Source organism: Mastomys coucha, unplaced genomic scaffold (genome assembly GCF_008632895.1).
Source record: "Mastomys coucha isolate ucsf_1 unplaced genomic scaffold, UCSF_Mcou_1 pScaffold7, whole genome shotgun sequence".
Taxonomy (NCBI): Eukaryota; Metazoa; Chordata; class Mammalia; order Rodentia; family Muridae; genus Mastomys; species Mastomys coucha.
This window is the reverse complement of record NW_022196913.1, coordinates 67,877,353-67,892,793: the sequence shown is the minus strand read 5'-3', so window position 1 is coordinate 67,892,793 and position 15,441 is coordinate 67,877,353. Positions and strand designations below refer to the sequence as shown.

Genomic DNA, 15,441 nt, shown 5'->3' with positions numbered 1-15,441 from the left:
TCTGGGCCACAATCCACATCACCTTCCCTCAGAACAATACCCGAACCCCAGACAGTTAGACAAGTCTCACCAGTGTTGGAGCTGCAAACTCTCGGTCCCTGCACAACTTAATGCGAACTGATTACTGTCAAGACCACCGTTTCTTAAACTGTGCGCGGAGCGGATGCCTGAACACTGTCACTGAGTGGGGGGCAGGGGCCCAAAAGTTTGGCCCCAGTGAAATGTTGCTGAGCCTATAACCAGCATAGTTCCAATCCAATACATGCTGAACTGAATGTGTTTCTGGCAGCAGTTGCCGCCATTGCATCGTTGTGTGTTCATAGCACACACAACCCTTTCCACTTCTCCTTGACGCTCCAAAGCCTTGTCACAGCCTTGCAGCTGCTGAATGTTACCGCCATGGGGTTTTCACTGTGCGCACAAGGTTTTCTGCTTTCATGGAAACAAAGATTTAATCACAGGAAGCAAGGACTTATATTTTCCTACCATCATGCCTCAGCATGCAAGTGTGAGATCAGTGTATCTCCGGATTGATTGTTTTGTGTTAAAATGTTTGGCTTTAGGAATGCTTAAGTTGCTGATTTGAGTTTCATTAAAAAAAATCATAAAATAAATTGGACGATTGGAATTAGGGCAGAATTTCTAATGATTTTTTTTTAAGCTGGCTATAAAATACTTCTACCATATTTGTTTGAAACAGCCTTCTGAATATTGAGGATTTTAAAGTCAAAATATCAATCAATTTTGAAAAACACTGAAGATGTATCATATTCTGCAGTGTCAAATATTCAACTAGGATTTAACTGTTCATGTAAAAACACATAAGCATATCCCTCTCACTAATGTGCATATTAGCCTTTAACAAATGATATACTGAAAATGCTAAGATATATTTCTTTACTACTCATCAGTAAACATTTGGCCTTGTACTAACATTTACAATTTTAATATAAAACTCTCTTGCAGAGAAGGCTTATGAGTGGAAAAGCCAAGGTCACCATGTTCATGATCAGCAAAACCATTGTAGCCAGGGCTTTCCAAGCCCCACAAACCCAGCCCTTTACGGATAACAGTTACTGCTTTAGGAAAGAGAAATGAAGAGCAAAACAAGTTAGGAGCCGGCCCCCTTGTAAGAAGAGAAGCAAAGTCAGGTAAGTCCCTCGTGGATCCAGAAATCGGCAAGAAAGTGAAGAACGCATTGCAAGAAAGCTGCCGAGGGGGCACCCCACCAGCGGGCCGCCCTCAGAGGGCCACTGCTCAGCGAGCAGTTTTTATAGGGGCAGAAAAGGAAGGTGTACGCTGCTTGTCACTTCATCCACCTGTGCAAAAGGGACCGGAGTGCTCATTCAAATGTTCGGGTTTTTAAAGAAACAACCTATGAAAACATTTAAGATTGTATTTAAAATCTGAGAAACAATGCAGGCTCAAAACAAAACATATATGCAAACGCCAAATATGGAGCTTGTGAGAGAAAGCTGAAGAGTTAGTTAAGGGTGGGCAGAGAGGGGAATGAACACGCACCGACTTGTCTTGGGGCCTGTTCCTTAGGAAAGAACCACTGTGTGCACAACCCTTGGCATTTAAAGGAGGGGCCTTAGGGAATTAAAGACTCAAGTGTAAGTTAGCAAAAAAACAATTGAAGAAAGACTCCCAAAGTCAGTGAAACCTTACCACTTAAGATAATGACAGAAACTTATGACGGCTTCCTCTCCGGCAGAAAGGAGCTCAGTCAGAGGCTGAAAACAACAGGGCCTTTGTAGCGGCCTGTAGTGCTTTGCTTATTCTATTACGACTTGGCTGGGAGATAAGAACAAACAAGACAACACCCTGTCTAACTCCAGGGAGAGGGGTGGGGCAACCTGGCTCCTGTCCCTCCTGGGCAAGTGTGTGCAGAGCTGTTTGTAGTTGAGGTACTTGGGAAACTCCATGCAGTTAGGAGCTGGGATAAGACACAGACAGCTTCCATTGCACAACCCAAACGAATCGTGTTAATAAGGGGCTTTATGGTATTTCTCCACCAAGAACATTGAGAATATTTGAGTAATTATTTCTCTAAACTCTTTGTCAACATTATTATTGTTCAATAAGAAAAAACATCCTTAAAAACTTAGACAAGCAAACATTTACACCCAGCTCCCCTCCCTGCACCCTACTGTGTGAGCAAGGAATCCTGCACCAGCCAGCAGGTAAAGACAATGTGGCTTGGGTTATCTTTATTCCTTGGCATGGGGGCAGGGTCCAGTCTAGGGCTCAGGTGCTGTGCTAGCTCAGTGGAGATGCTGCTCAGGAACAGCAGTTGCTAAGCCCTGGGGCTCTAGCTAGCAGGTCATGAGACAGTAGTACAGCACCCATGATCCCAGGACAAAGCTGGTCACTGTGGCTGTCCCATACCTCAGTGCCTGTGCTTATCCTCACATGGCTGACCTGAGCCCACCCTAACAAAGCCACCCTCCCTACCCTCCAGTGTCCTTGGTTTTACTTTCTGCAGAGCACACATCTTCACTTTTGTATATTCTGTTTTTCTCCCAGACAGGAATGAAGATCTCATCAACCACACTTGCCCTTGCAGGTCCCGCAGTTTAAGTGCTGCATACAGACAACATGCTTGACAGAAACACAGAGAGACTGAGCAGGCACATAACCTGATGTGGAGCCAGTAGATAGGAGGTCAGAGTCTGCCGGCCACTTCAGCCAGCCACGCTACCTCTACTTTCCCCAGTTGGATAGAGGCAAGACTAACATGTGGACAGAGAAGTTGAAATGCAGAGCCACATGGCTTTGGATGGCATGAAACAAAGCCCTGGCACTAAGATAATTTGCAGGATTCTTAAAATTCAAATATAGAGTGGGGGTTGGGGTACCCGGATATCAGCAAGGTAGTCTTGCCAGCCTAATTCTGCCTTGTGAAATATAACTGAACTATGAAAGATAAAAATAGATAAGACCAGGACATAATTGTGATCTGATGAGAGACAAATAGCAAAATAATCATGTAGAGAGGTAAGACTAGGGTATTCATCTTAAACAATGTTCATAAATCTAGTTCCAGGCCATCATTCCACTGACATTGCTGGCACTATAGCAAGGTATGGAGTGTGACAAAGAGCATCCTTTGCATTTATTTCTCAGTGAAAGGAAGGCAGGTTGGCTGTTCCATCTAACTTGAGACATGAGAATACATGAGGTTATAATGAAAACGGCAGAATATTATCTCCACAGCAAGACAGCTTTCTGTATATGAGAAGCTTACTAAAAATGTACTCATATCTTTATGAATGCATCATACTACTCCAAAACATGCAGATGCCATGTTCAGAGGCAGAAATGAAATGAAACAAACCCAGAAAGTCCACATATCTCAAATGAGCAAAAGATGAGATGGGGTGGGCCATGGAAGACCAAATGCAAGCTGGTAGTCAGACAAGAGTGAAGAACAGTGAGCAAGGCAAGCGCTGGGGTAAGATTATGAACCTTTCAAGTTGTAAAAATGTGTTTTCCTCAATTCACTGGAGTCACCTATTTGGCTTAAAAGCAGAATCCAAAAAGAGAGTTTTAAGGATTCTCATTCAAGCTATAATAAATAATGTTTAAAACATTGTGTATTGTCCAAACATTTTTTAAATCCTTTAACACAGTTAATGATTTGCCTGTTTTTGTTCACATGGAGATGCTGAATGTCATTTGCCAAAGTGGAATACTAAAATGGTACTCATTATAATTAAAATGTAATTGCTAAAGAAGCCCAGAGCTATGGAATTTATGATCCTGCTACATGTTTATAAAACAGGGACTCAGGAAAGAGTCAGTTAATTTACCAAGAATTCCTTTGATTCTCCAGCACAATATAATGATCAGGACATGGTGAATTTTGGTTTCTCATGATGATACCTCTTGGATTTGAGAGTCTCCTTATCCCTGTGTGGGGCACAGAGTTGACCTCATGCCTGCCATCTTTGCTTTAGCAAAGCCTTGAGCATGGGGCCCCAGGAGCTGCTTGAGTCATCCAGGTGCTCAGCTACACATGTGGCTCAAGGTGTAGGGATCTATAGGGTCAAGTTCAACAAGTGGAATCAATTTAAGTCAGAGTTTGAAAAAACAAAAGCCCACCCCAGTTCTGCACCCCAGCTAGGAGTACACACCACCACAACCACCCTCCACAGTTCAACTGCAAAGAACAGCAGCAAAGTACAGGGAACAACTTAACCAGAACTGGCTATTTCCTGGCTAATAAGGAAAGGAAGGATCAGGGTGGAGGAGCTATTTGAGAATTCTGTACAGTTCTCCAGTTCTGAATCCTAACAGTACTTTCATGGTTGCTAAGTTGTCGCCACCACCCCTGTTTTGACATTTGTGCACAGCACCCTTGGGCCTTCAGGTACTTAGGCTTATTATTTTAAAAATACAGCATTAAGAATATTTAAATCAGCTGGGCGGTGGTGGTGCACACCTTTAATCCCAGCACTTGGGAGGCAGAGGCAGGTGGATTTCTGAGTTTGAGGCCAGCATGGTCTACAGAGTGAGTTCCAGGACAGCCAGGGTGATCCAGAAAAACCCTATTTCGAAAAACCAAAAAAGGGGCTGGCGAGATGGCTCAGTGGTTAAGAGTGCTGACTACTCTTCCGAAGGTCCTGAGTTCAAACCCCAGCAACCACATGGTGGCTCACAACCACCTGTAATGAGATCTGACACCTCTTCTGGTGTGTCTGAAGACAGCTACAGTGTACTTACATATAATAATAAATAAATCTTAAAAAAAAAAAAGAAAAGAAAAAAGAAAAAAAGGGTATTTAACTCATGTTAAAGATCTCAAAAAGCAAAAATCTTACCATGTGCCTGCTTGGGCATGCAGACTTTGGAAGGAAAAGCTTACAGAATGGTCTGAAGGTTAGCACAGCACATTCTACTCCTGGCAGACTGTGTCTCAAGAAGGAGCTATCAAGAAGTTCTATGCATGAAAAATACTTTGCTTTGGTTCCCCCAGGCTGGAACACGGCATTGTTAGCAAATATGTCCTGAAAAACAATGCTCATGAAGTGCTAAAAACTCCGAAATATGACCCCTCAAACCTGTATACAAATGAGAAGCATTTGATGAACAACCCTTCCTTCACCAATAAGTGCTTAAATTAAGCCCAGGGGACTCTTCAAAGGAACCAAGGAAGTCTCCTTGTTAAGACAAACTATATATAGACATCAAGACAATTATATGATGCATGCAACCACATATATATAATTATCCTAGCTTTTACATTCCCATTATCTTTATAAATATAGGATAAAAATCAGTCTAAACAATTTTCTGAGACCTCCTCAAGGATTATAGCAGATATCCCTTTAAAAATGTGGTGTGGGGTATATGTATGTGTGTGTGTGCACAGTGTGTGTACAGTGTGTATACGTGTGTGTGTGTGTGTGTGTGTGTGTGTGTGTGTGTGTGTGTGTAGTAAAGATCAAAAGCAAATGTTCTGGACAGTTCTTTTCTACTCAAGGGTTTTACCAAGAATGTGTGCAGTGTTTTGGGGAAAACACCACAAATGACAGCTGTTCAAAAGCATGGAAATTAATTGGCAGCAAGAATTTCCTTGACTAATAGGGAAAAACTTAAAGCCACATGTCAGATGAGCTTGTTTTCCCACCCTAGTCAAGCACAGCCCTGTTAGTGATTAGGATTTTCAGACAGAAGCATAGTCAAGGTTCACGCACCATCTTTCCTCTGTGGGACAGAGCTGCTCTCCCAACACTGTGTGAACAGACAGGGGGGCTGATGGGAATGGTTGTAATTAACAGAGCAAAGGGTCAGCTAGCAAGTTTCTACTTTTTGTCAGAATCAGATGAAGGCACAGTAAAAATAATTCACTTACTATATTAAAGATAGGAACAAGTCATTATATCCCTCCCCCATGGTAAGCCATCTGCTTTTAGCTGTTTTTCCAGCAGTGTGGATGGATTCATGCTCTGACATGGAGCTCTCAAGTTGTAGCTTTGTGACCAATGGTGAGAATGGATGAGGCAGCTGGTCAGGATTAGGTGACCAGCTGTGGCCCTGGGACCAGGTCTTGTTACTGTGCTCAGAGCCTGACGCCATGACCTTGGACTCATTAGCAGTAAGTTCTCATCACCCAAGCTAACAACTGAGCAATCATGAAAACTATCCCCTGAAGCAAGCAGTAGGATATCCAGGAGGGAAAAAGGAACCCCTCTCTCTATCCAAAGCAAATGAAACTGCTGACAGAGTTTAAGAAAAACATTCTCCAATTATTTCCTGGACTTCTGAAGCATGTTCCACATGCCATGCTGAACAACATACCTGGCCATCCCCAGACTTGGAAAGCTGGTGGGGACAATGAGGATGTCCAGCCGGGAGAAAGGGTGTGTTCCTAGGACAGCGTGTGCAGCTGAGAGGCAAGGAGGGATCAGCCACAGCAGGGCCTCTTGGCAGGCACCCTCAAGGCACACTGGGGCAAACACTCGGTAAGGAATGATGTTCTGGGCAGCAGCCGACCTACTCTGGAACCGGCAAGGGTAGTCCATATGACTGCAGGTGTTATCATACCTGGGCAACACAAAAGAAGACAGTGGTTCAAACAGGGATTTTAGAAAAGGTGGTTCATGGCCAGGCGGTGGTAGCACACGCCTTTAATCCCAGCACTTGGGAGGCAGAGGCAGGCAGATTTCTGAGTTAAAGGCCAGCCTGGTCTACAGAGTGAGTTCCAGAACAGCCAGGGCTACACAGAGAAACCCTGTCTTGAAAAAAAGAAAAAAGAAAAAAGAAAAAAGAGGTGGTTTATTTCAGTTACTGGCTTGTCTGCTTTTGGACAGCAGTGAAAATTATAGGTCAAATATTTATTGATGTGCATGAAGTGACTGAGTGACTTCATTCTAAGATAATGAAAGTAAAGGTCTTATTTTAGAACTATGTGGGGGGCTAGGGGTGGGCAAGATTTGAAACAATCAAACAACCTTCCACCCAAATTACAGCAAATTCTACCTTCAGTAATGTGATCTCAAATATCATCATAGAGGGACTGGTGAGATGGCTCAGCGGGTAAGAACACCGACTGTTCTTCTGTAGGTCCTGAGTTCAAATCCCAACAACCACATGGTGGCTCACAACCATCCGTAATGAGATCTGATGCCCTCTTCTGAGGTATCTGAAGACAGCAACAGTGTACTTACATATAATAAGAAATAAATCTTTAAAAAAAAATATTATTATAGAGAAACTGTTTAAGAAACTGACAGTTCTTAGAGAGGGAGAGATGCAATAGCTATTTTATTTATTGACTTCATCGGGATCTATCTCATGGAGCCCAGGTAGCTTTGAACTCAGGATATAGCTGAGGCTCCCCTTCAACTTCTGATTCATCTGCATCTATCTCTCAAGTACTGGGGTTACAGGTATGAGCCGCTGTGTACCTGACTATAGGCAAATTAAAGATTCCATTCTGGAAAATCCTAGAGTAAATGACCTGGGCTGAGGTAGGACAACGAACCAACGACAGTTATAGGTATAGTGTTCAAAAAAAAAAAAATCACAAGTAGCATTCAAAAAAAATATATCACAAACTAGCTTATCAAAAACTAATCTAAGTATTCTTCACAAAACTTGCCAGAGGCTGACACTTCTGAAAGCACTTTTTCAATTCACTTTTGGGCTTTGGAGAAGGGTCACACGCATTCCAGGCTGGCCTTAAACTCACCATGTAGAACATGGCCTTGTCTCTCCCTCCTGTGTACTGGGATTACTGGCCTGGTTTACACAGTGCCGGGAATTGAACCCAGCGCTTCCTCCACGATAGGCAAGTACTCTACCAACTGAGCTATGTCTCCAGTCCCTTTCTAATGCACCTTCAGTATAAATTTAATGAAATCAACCTTCTAAGGAAGCAGAGCAGAGACCAGCTAACCCATCTGACATGGAGCTAGCCCTGAAAGGCAAAGAAGGAATTGAAAGAAAACTTCTAGGGCCTGACTCACAGGCTTTGAGAGAACTTACATATCTAAAGAAACCAACATCAAAGAGAATTCTATTTTTTCATCTGCTAACATGCCCTCTATTCAGACACAATGGAAAAACCCTGTAACCTTACATTGTAGATTATAATTCTAGCTGTGGGTGCCGCTGTGATTCACCACAGATACTGAAGAATCTCTAAGTGCTTGCCTGCCTCAATTTGGGCAGGTTGCAACAATAATTCTTCTTTAGGTTTATGGAGTATCTTCCAGACACCCAAGGCCGGTGATCAGGAGATCCACACAGCTATGTACACAAGCCTCGCCTTCCACCATCACACTTCAAGAATGACCAGCCCCAGCGAAGTCTGTCTGGTTGTGGTTGGGGGTGGGTAGAAAGACTAGAGACCCATAAAACTATCAGGATAAAGTGACTGCAAGAATAGAGTTACTAACACTGAACTCAAGCCAGAATTCTGGGATCCTAACATCACCTTACGAGAAAGCAAGCAAAAGTGTCTGCTTGGAAGCATGCAACTAAAAAGGCTACAGCATCCACCTAAAGATGAGGAGCAAAGATCCAACTAAAAAGGCTACAGCATCCACCTAAAGATGAGGAGCAAAGAGAGCCAACCTACTGAGCCTCTGTGGGGCTTTAAAAATGCTTTTACACAGAAAAACAATGTCCTGTGGTAATTTAAGCTCACACACTCTCTACTGAAAAGCTTTTACAAGCTACGGCTGACCGTGTGTCCATGGTCCATGCTCGTGCACCTGTAACCCCAGCACTTGAAAGGTGGAGACAGAAGAATCAGGAGTTCAAGGTTAAGTTTGGACTCCATGAGACTATCCATGTCTCAAACGTCATACCCAAAGGCTTCAGAAGCCAAGTGTGACAACAACATGGACCAGTATGTCTAGAACTCCAGCACTCTGGAGGCTAGGGCAAGATTTGACACTAGCCTGGACTATGTCAGTTCTAGGCCAGATTAAACCTGGAAAAAAAGAGGGGGCCTTCAAAGCATGTTACCTAAAGCATGTTACTGTCTGGGAACAGCTAGGTAATAAGTTTAAGGTCTAAACATCAGGATGCCGCGGTGCAGGAGGCGTGCTGTCTAAGAACTGCTGATTCCCATGGAGGGAAACTGGAGGTTAGGGAACAGAGTGAAGGCGGCAATGGTACACCAAACAAGCCTGTTTGTTCAAGGGAAAAGATGAATCATTTTCTTTCCAGGCCTATATGAACACTCACCAGACTAATGAGGGTGATTACTGTTAGATGCATAACTTAATCCCATTTTCCATAAAACTTAGGACTTAAAAGCAATCAAGCTATGGGCAAATTACGTCAATGAGGCTCTTGACTGTAAGAGAGGAGGATAGATTGGGAAGGATAGGAGAGAACTCTGTGGCATGACAGAATACTTTTAATTAGGTGTGTACATAGTACTCCAGTAGGCCTCAGCAGATGTCAATCACATATGAAAATGCTTCCTAAGGTTTCTACATGCCAAAGATGACTCTGTGCCCATTCACTTCAAGGCCTCACTCATGCAGCAGCTAAGGGGATCCAGGGCTTGTGGAATCAACAGTTAGCACAGACCCAGTGGCAACTGGACATTCTTTCTCTTCCATTCATAGTGGCTTCCCTCAGGTTTTACTACTCTCAAGACAGAGTTTCCCAACCCCAAGTCTTCCTTTCTGTAGAATGAGTCATCTCAATGTCTTTAACATGGTGCCAGTTTTTCAATGCTTTCAGTTTCATTAAGTTCTACTGAAGGATAGCCAAGCTTTCATGCCAAGCATAAGCTAAATGACCCCAAATGAAGGCCTGAGAGACTTCACACAAGACTCTTCTGTGGCTAAAACCAAATAAAATGAATGCATATTGGACTGTTTATCCAATGTCTTTAGTCTGTGTATTTACTAAATGATCACCCCAAGTGGACTGGAAGAGTTCTTTGCTCCTGCTAATTTAGCTCATCTGAATGGTGATCAAAAATTCAGTGACCAACCCTTTGGCTAAATTCTGGAAACTAGATGAACACTCAGGCAAGTAAAAGTCATGGTATGTAAAGGTTCTGTAAACATGAGGTTGACATGAATGAGATTGGTGGGAAGAAAGTCTAGCAAGGTGGGCATCACCAGATGTGAGTACGCCCAGAAACACCAACACTGGTGTGATGGCAAAACAGAGTTGCTTAGCCCATGGAGCCAGGGATGTGGTGGATAAACAGAACCACTTTGACTACTAGAGATGGTCATATGAGATGTGATGGCATGGCAGTATTGAGAACTCTAAGTTATTGCTTTATCAGTTGTACATTTCTGATGGACAACCATGCAGATAACAATCAAAAAGAAAGTGTGCACTGTGAGTCACGGAAAAGAGTGTGAAGAGGGCATTGTGCAACACTACCCCTCCACATCTTTGCACAAGACAACACATTTCCTGGAGTGGGATATGTGACCTCCCCTAGCTCCCAATTGGCTGGCCTTTTTGGACCCCCTTAATCAAGAAGGCTCTTTGGGGTATGCTGTCTGGCCTCTGTTAACAAGTGCAGCAGTTGACCTGTTTGGTAATGGACGTGGAAGAATTAGGAAACCTGACACCTGTGTACTCTCAGTTGAATTTGTATATGACCTAATCTTTGCCATCATTTCCTTCTGTATGCTCTTCCCCTCATTCCTAGCACACAAAGGCAGCAGAAGAACAGGGTTCACCTTCCCTAGGACACAACGGAACCTTCTCAGCTTCCTCTTCCTCAGCTCCCCCAGCTCACCTGCTGATGTTCTCTTCTGTTCACAATGGCAGAGACAAATGAGAGGGGATTCCAATTATTCTGAGCAGGAGGGCCTAACCCTACCTAATCGCTTGCTCTTCACCTCCTAATGATCAATGAGCCCTAAGACAGTAGGTGAACTTCTTCATCATTAAAAACCCACAAACAAAGTCTTCATTGTACCAAGAAAAAAAAAAAAAGTGTGGCTTTGCCAAGCTGCCATAGGATAGCATCCTATGGCATAGATTCAAGGGTCCCCGTGTTGTCTTTCTTTTTCAAAAATTATAGTGTGTGTGTGTGTGTGTGTGTGTCTGTGAGAGGGGGCGGGAGAGAAAGAGAGAGAGAGAATAAAGGGTACACACAGAGGTCAGAGAATAACTTTTGACCTGGTGCTCTTCCTCTAATATGTGGGTTCTGAGGAATGAACTCAGGCTCTCAGGATTGACAGCACCCTCCTAGTTCCTCTGACACTGAGCCGCCTCCTAGTTCCTCAACTTCTGTGTTTCTAAGGATACTCTCCAGTTAGTTTCAATAGCTTGGTCATGGTGGTGACTCCAAGTAAGAAGATGGCTCCACGATGCTTTCTGAAAGTGCTCAGTTCTTATTTTCAGGTTTTAAATCTTTAGGAAAGATTCTAAGTCACCTCTCCAGAGATTAGACCTAGTATAAATAAATACAGGTTGTGTTCCTCAGTAGGTAGGAAAATAAATAAATTATTGTCTGAGCCTCTTTATCCTCATTTATAACCAAAAGCAACAGAGCAAACACATCTCCCTGGTCTCTCCTCAGGTCTTAATGACCCCCGACACTTCCTGCAAACAGCTGGTGGCTTCTGTGTGGGTTCAGGACACATCTCCCTGGTCTCTCCTCAGGTCTTAATGACCCCCGACACTTCCTGCAGACAGCTGGTGGCCTCTGTGTGGGTTCAGGATCAGCTAGGACACACAACAGTCACAAACTCTGCAGCACATCAGTGCTCTACCACAAGAAGGAACATTTCTTGCTCAAACCAAGTCAAAGTTAATCTTTAGGGAGCCTGTCTTCTTAATTCAGAAATCGGGGCCATTTACAATTACAAAATGAAGCCTACTGTGTGGATCCAGAGCAAGGGAAGGTGAATACTAGAGAGTCTCACTTACAGTTAAATATTCCCACATGAAAGCAGTGTGTGTCACTCCTACCCACAATTCCCCGCTTCCCTTTCGAGGATACAAGTAAAAGCTAATAATCTTTCTGGAACTATATAAAGTAAAACCGTTAGGAAAGATACTCCAAACATGACATATTATTGAGAAAAAAAAGTAGAAAGTAGCTTTATGCTGCCAAGAAAGCATAATATAGGCAGGAGTATGCCTGTCAGAGAAGAAGCCACACGGGGTCAGTTCCCGAGGACACTGCCATAGCCACTGTGGTGAGAATACAAGCAACATAGCAAAGAAAGACAAGTACAGAACATTAACTTAGTTAATTTCTTTTTCTGTTCTGTTTGAGACAGGGTCTCACAGAGGGCTGGCCTTGAATTTGTCATGTATCCCAGAACTGACTTTAACCTCTTGCCTCTCTGTCTCCGCTGCCTAAGTGTAGGCTTACAAGTACAGGCCATCGCAGCTGTTTATGTGCTGCTGGGGATGGAATCCAGGGCTTCATGCCTGCTAAGTAAGGACGCTACCAACAAAGCCCTGTCACTCAGTCTTATTTCAAAGATCAAATAAATATCTGGATCATTCTCCTGGATTGCCTTTATGTGATAGCCTATACTAATGTCTGAAGACCTAATGCTGATTTCCTCTCAAAAAAAAAGAAAGAAAGAAAGAAAGAAGGAAAGAAAGAAAAAAGCAGAGAAAAAAGTTAACAGGCCTTGACTCAGCAGGAATCCCTTAAGCCAACAACTATGTGAGTTTTCTTGTAGCCTGTGCTCCCTGAGGCCACAGAATACAACTGAAGAGGTTGCCCCCACAACATGCTACCAACAGCTATCACTGCACTAAAACACTTAGTGCCCTCCTCGGGTCAAATGGAGGAATCTTTTACTGCACTCTTCCTTTGAATGTGCACCTTTGCTTCATTAAGTCATTTTTGACTAGACACTATAACCAACTTCTAAAGGGTAGGAGGCAGATGGTTCAATCTGAAGCTTTTTACTTTAAGCAAGCATGCAGAAATGTTTCTCTGGCATCACAGAAGATTTCCATCCACCTGTTTTCTTCTCTCTCCTCATGAGCCCATATTTCTGCCTCCCAACCCTCTTTTCCCCAGTAGGCCTTTCCTTGCTTTGATGAGATCCAAACTGGCCCAGGTTCTCAGCAGAAATGACTCATAGACTTAAGAGTGAAGTCAGCAAATTCCCAAACACAAACCTGAAGTCAGCCTCTGATGGTGGGAGGGGGAGCTCGTGCTCAGCCATCAGATCATCTGACAGGGACGTCTTGGGCTTCATCTCTATCCAACACCCCACTGCAATTGCGAAGGTAGAGGCCGGCATTGGCATGGTCACATAGTAATGCCAGCTCATGTGTCCTGTAAACAGAAAGCAATTGTCAGGAGGCGCTGTGTGGCTCTGGATCCTACTCAATTCTAGTTCTTCTCTCACAGAGCCTGCAGGACAAACTGGCAATGCCTCATATTGGACACAGTCATGCCACCTGAAAGGGCATGACTTCAGGTCCCAGGGAAAGTACAAGAGAGATGCTAGTTTGAAGGCAGCCAAGGAGTTCTGGGTCTCTTCTAGAGATCAGATTGAAGCCATCAGCAAGGCTAACTGTACAGGGTGGTCTGAAGTGGCCACTTAGCCGCAGACACTGAAGGGCCCTGGCCCTGGGCTGCCACAGATACAAGAACACGCCTTCTTTTTCTCTATGCCTGGCATGAAAAAGAAAACACAGCTGATATTTGATGAAAAATAAATAAATGAGGGACGATCATTTGTGCCCTATAATCTAACTATTTTTTTAAATTTAATTAAAGTCATTCTAAGATGGATTCAGTAGGAAAGCATGAAATTATGGAAAGGAAGTGGTGAGGTTTTGGTCCTGACTTTACAACCAATTAGCCGTGGAAATGTGTGTCTTCCCCTCATCCTTCTATTTAGTTGATCACCCTCTCCTCCCTGAGCTTATGCAAAACAAAAGTAGGGAGTTCTTGGTACCAAGGATTCCCACCTCAGCTCAAAGTGTATTCTCTACTTGGTACAGACGTTAGAGAAGGATTTTCCCAAATAAGTGATTGATAACTTATAATCTTAGGTCTCTATTACTTAAAAAAATGGGGAAGTAAACTTCCTGTTTCCAAAATCTGAACATATCTTCTAATTTAGCATGACATTCTTATCTAAGCATCTGCTATAAATTGATAGATCATAGAGTCAGGTATGGTAGTGAGTAACCCTTGGCTATATGGAAAGCTTAGCAAGTTTGAAAATACATAAGACTTCATCTCAGGGTATGTGTGTGTGTGTGTGTGTGCCTAGTGCCACCAGAGGTCAGAAGATGGTGTCAAATCCCTTGAAACTGCAGTTACAGATGTGTGAGCCACCATGTGGGTGCTAGGAATAAAACTCAGGTTCTCTGCAAGAGCAGCAAGTGCTCTTAGCCACTGAGCCATCTTTCCAGCTCCTTACACAATTGTGTTTTGAAATGCTTTGACTTAAAAAGAAAAAAGAAAAAGAAAAAAGCTCAGGTCTAAATCTAAGGGATATAGAGTTAGTCATGACCTACCATATTCTTTTCACAATTTACTATGGATAACTAGAGTTTTGCTTTAGAAAAAAATCTAAACCTTAGGGTTTAGGGATGTAAAACAGTTGTTAAGAATACTTGCCTTATATACATACACCTGTAATCTCTGCTCTCGAGAGATAGAGGCACAGAGATCAAAGATTCAAGCTCGTCCTAGGCTACATACTGAATTCAGACCAGCCTGGGCTACATAAGAACTTTGGGATCGGCAAAAGAGCAGTCATAGAGAGGCTTCAAGAGCAGAGGCCTGATGACGTGGAAACTGGAGACCTGTGATCAGCTGTGGTGAGGCTGGCGCATGTGCGCGCTCTGAACTGCCAGTCTGGTTTTTAAGCTTTTCTTTCCAAATCTTAACAAACCAAGGAGCTTCGAGGCACTTGCAGAAAGCCTAGGGTTCAAGTCTGAGAGGATAAAGGTAAGTACAAAATACACCTGGAGGACAGTGAGCACACTCCAGATGTTAACGCCACCAGACAAAAAACCCTCAGAATTCAGAGAACGTGTTTGGAAGCACATCATTGGTAAAGAAGCTTGATGGGAAAAAGAAAGACCCAATAAAGGGATGAGAGAAGATACTGAGGTGAAAATATCTCCCAGAGGGTCGAGCAAAATGTCAAATCAAACCAAGCCAAAACAAAACAAAACAACAAAAATAAGGGAAAAGGAAAGTGCAGTTGACAGGTCCAACACCCATGCAAGAGGATTCCTCCAAGACATGGCAGAGAAAGCAGGAGAGGACTGTCAGCTTACAAGTCAGGGTATTGCCCCAAAAAGGGAACATGAGACTCTAGACAGAAAAGACACAAAATACCTGAGACACAGAATAAGACAGTCATATCAAGAGTAGTGTGAAACTGAAACAGGAGAATAAAGACGAGATTCTACATTTTCAGATACACAGTGCTTAAAAACATCTACCTCTTACATACCCATATTCTGTGGAAGCTACTAAACCACAGAAATATGCTTCAA

General features: G+C 43.2%; 1 protein-coding gene across 12 annotated transcripts in view; it reads right to left on the bottom strand.

Annotated features, from left to right (window-relative positions):
* The window catches only part of Aopep (aminopeptidase O (putative)), a 322,390-nt gene that overhangs the window by 214,821 nt on the left and 92,128 nt on the right, over positions 1-15,441 (bottom strand). For 10 of the 12 annotated variants that reach the window (XR_004114970.1, XM_031358313.1, XM_031358309.1 and 7 more), the window contains 2 exons: positions 13,093-13,252; positions 6,307-6,552 (listed from right to left, as the gene is read on the bottom strand). The exons of 1 other annotated variant lie outside the window; for it this stretch is intronic. Coding sequence is in view for 10 of the 11 variants with exons in the window: in XM_031358313.1 (XP_031214173.1) it covers positions 6,307-6,552; positions 13,093-13,252 (406 nt within the window). In the remaining variant the exon portion in view is untranslated. The remainder of the gene's footprint in view (positions 1-6,306; positions 6,553-13,092; positions 13,253-15,441) is intronic. One more of the 12 variants, XM_031358311.1, reaches the window with a different exon arrangement.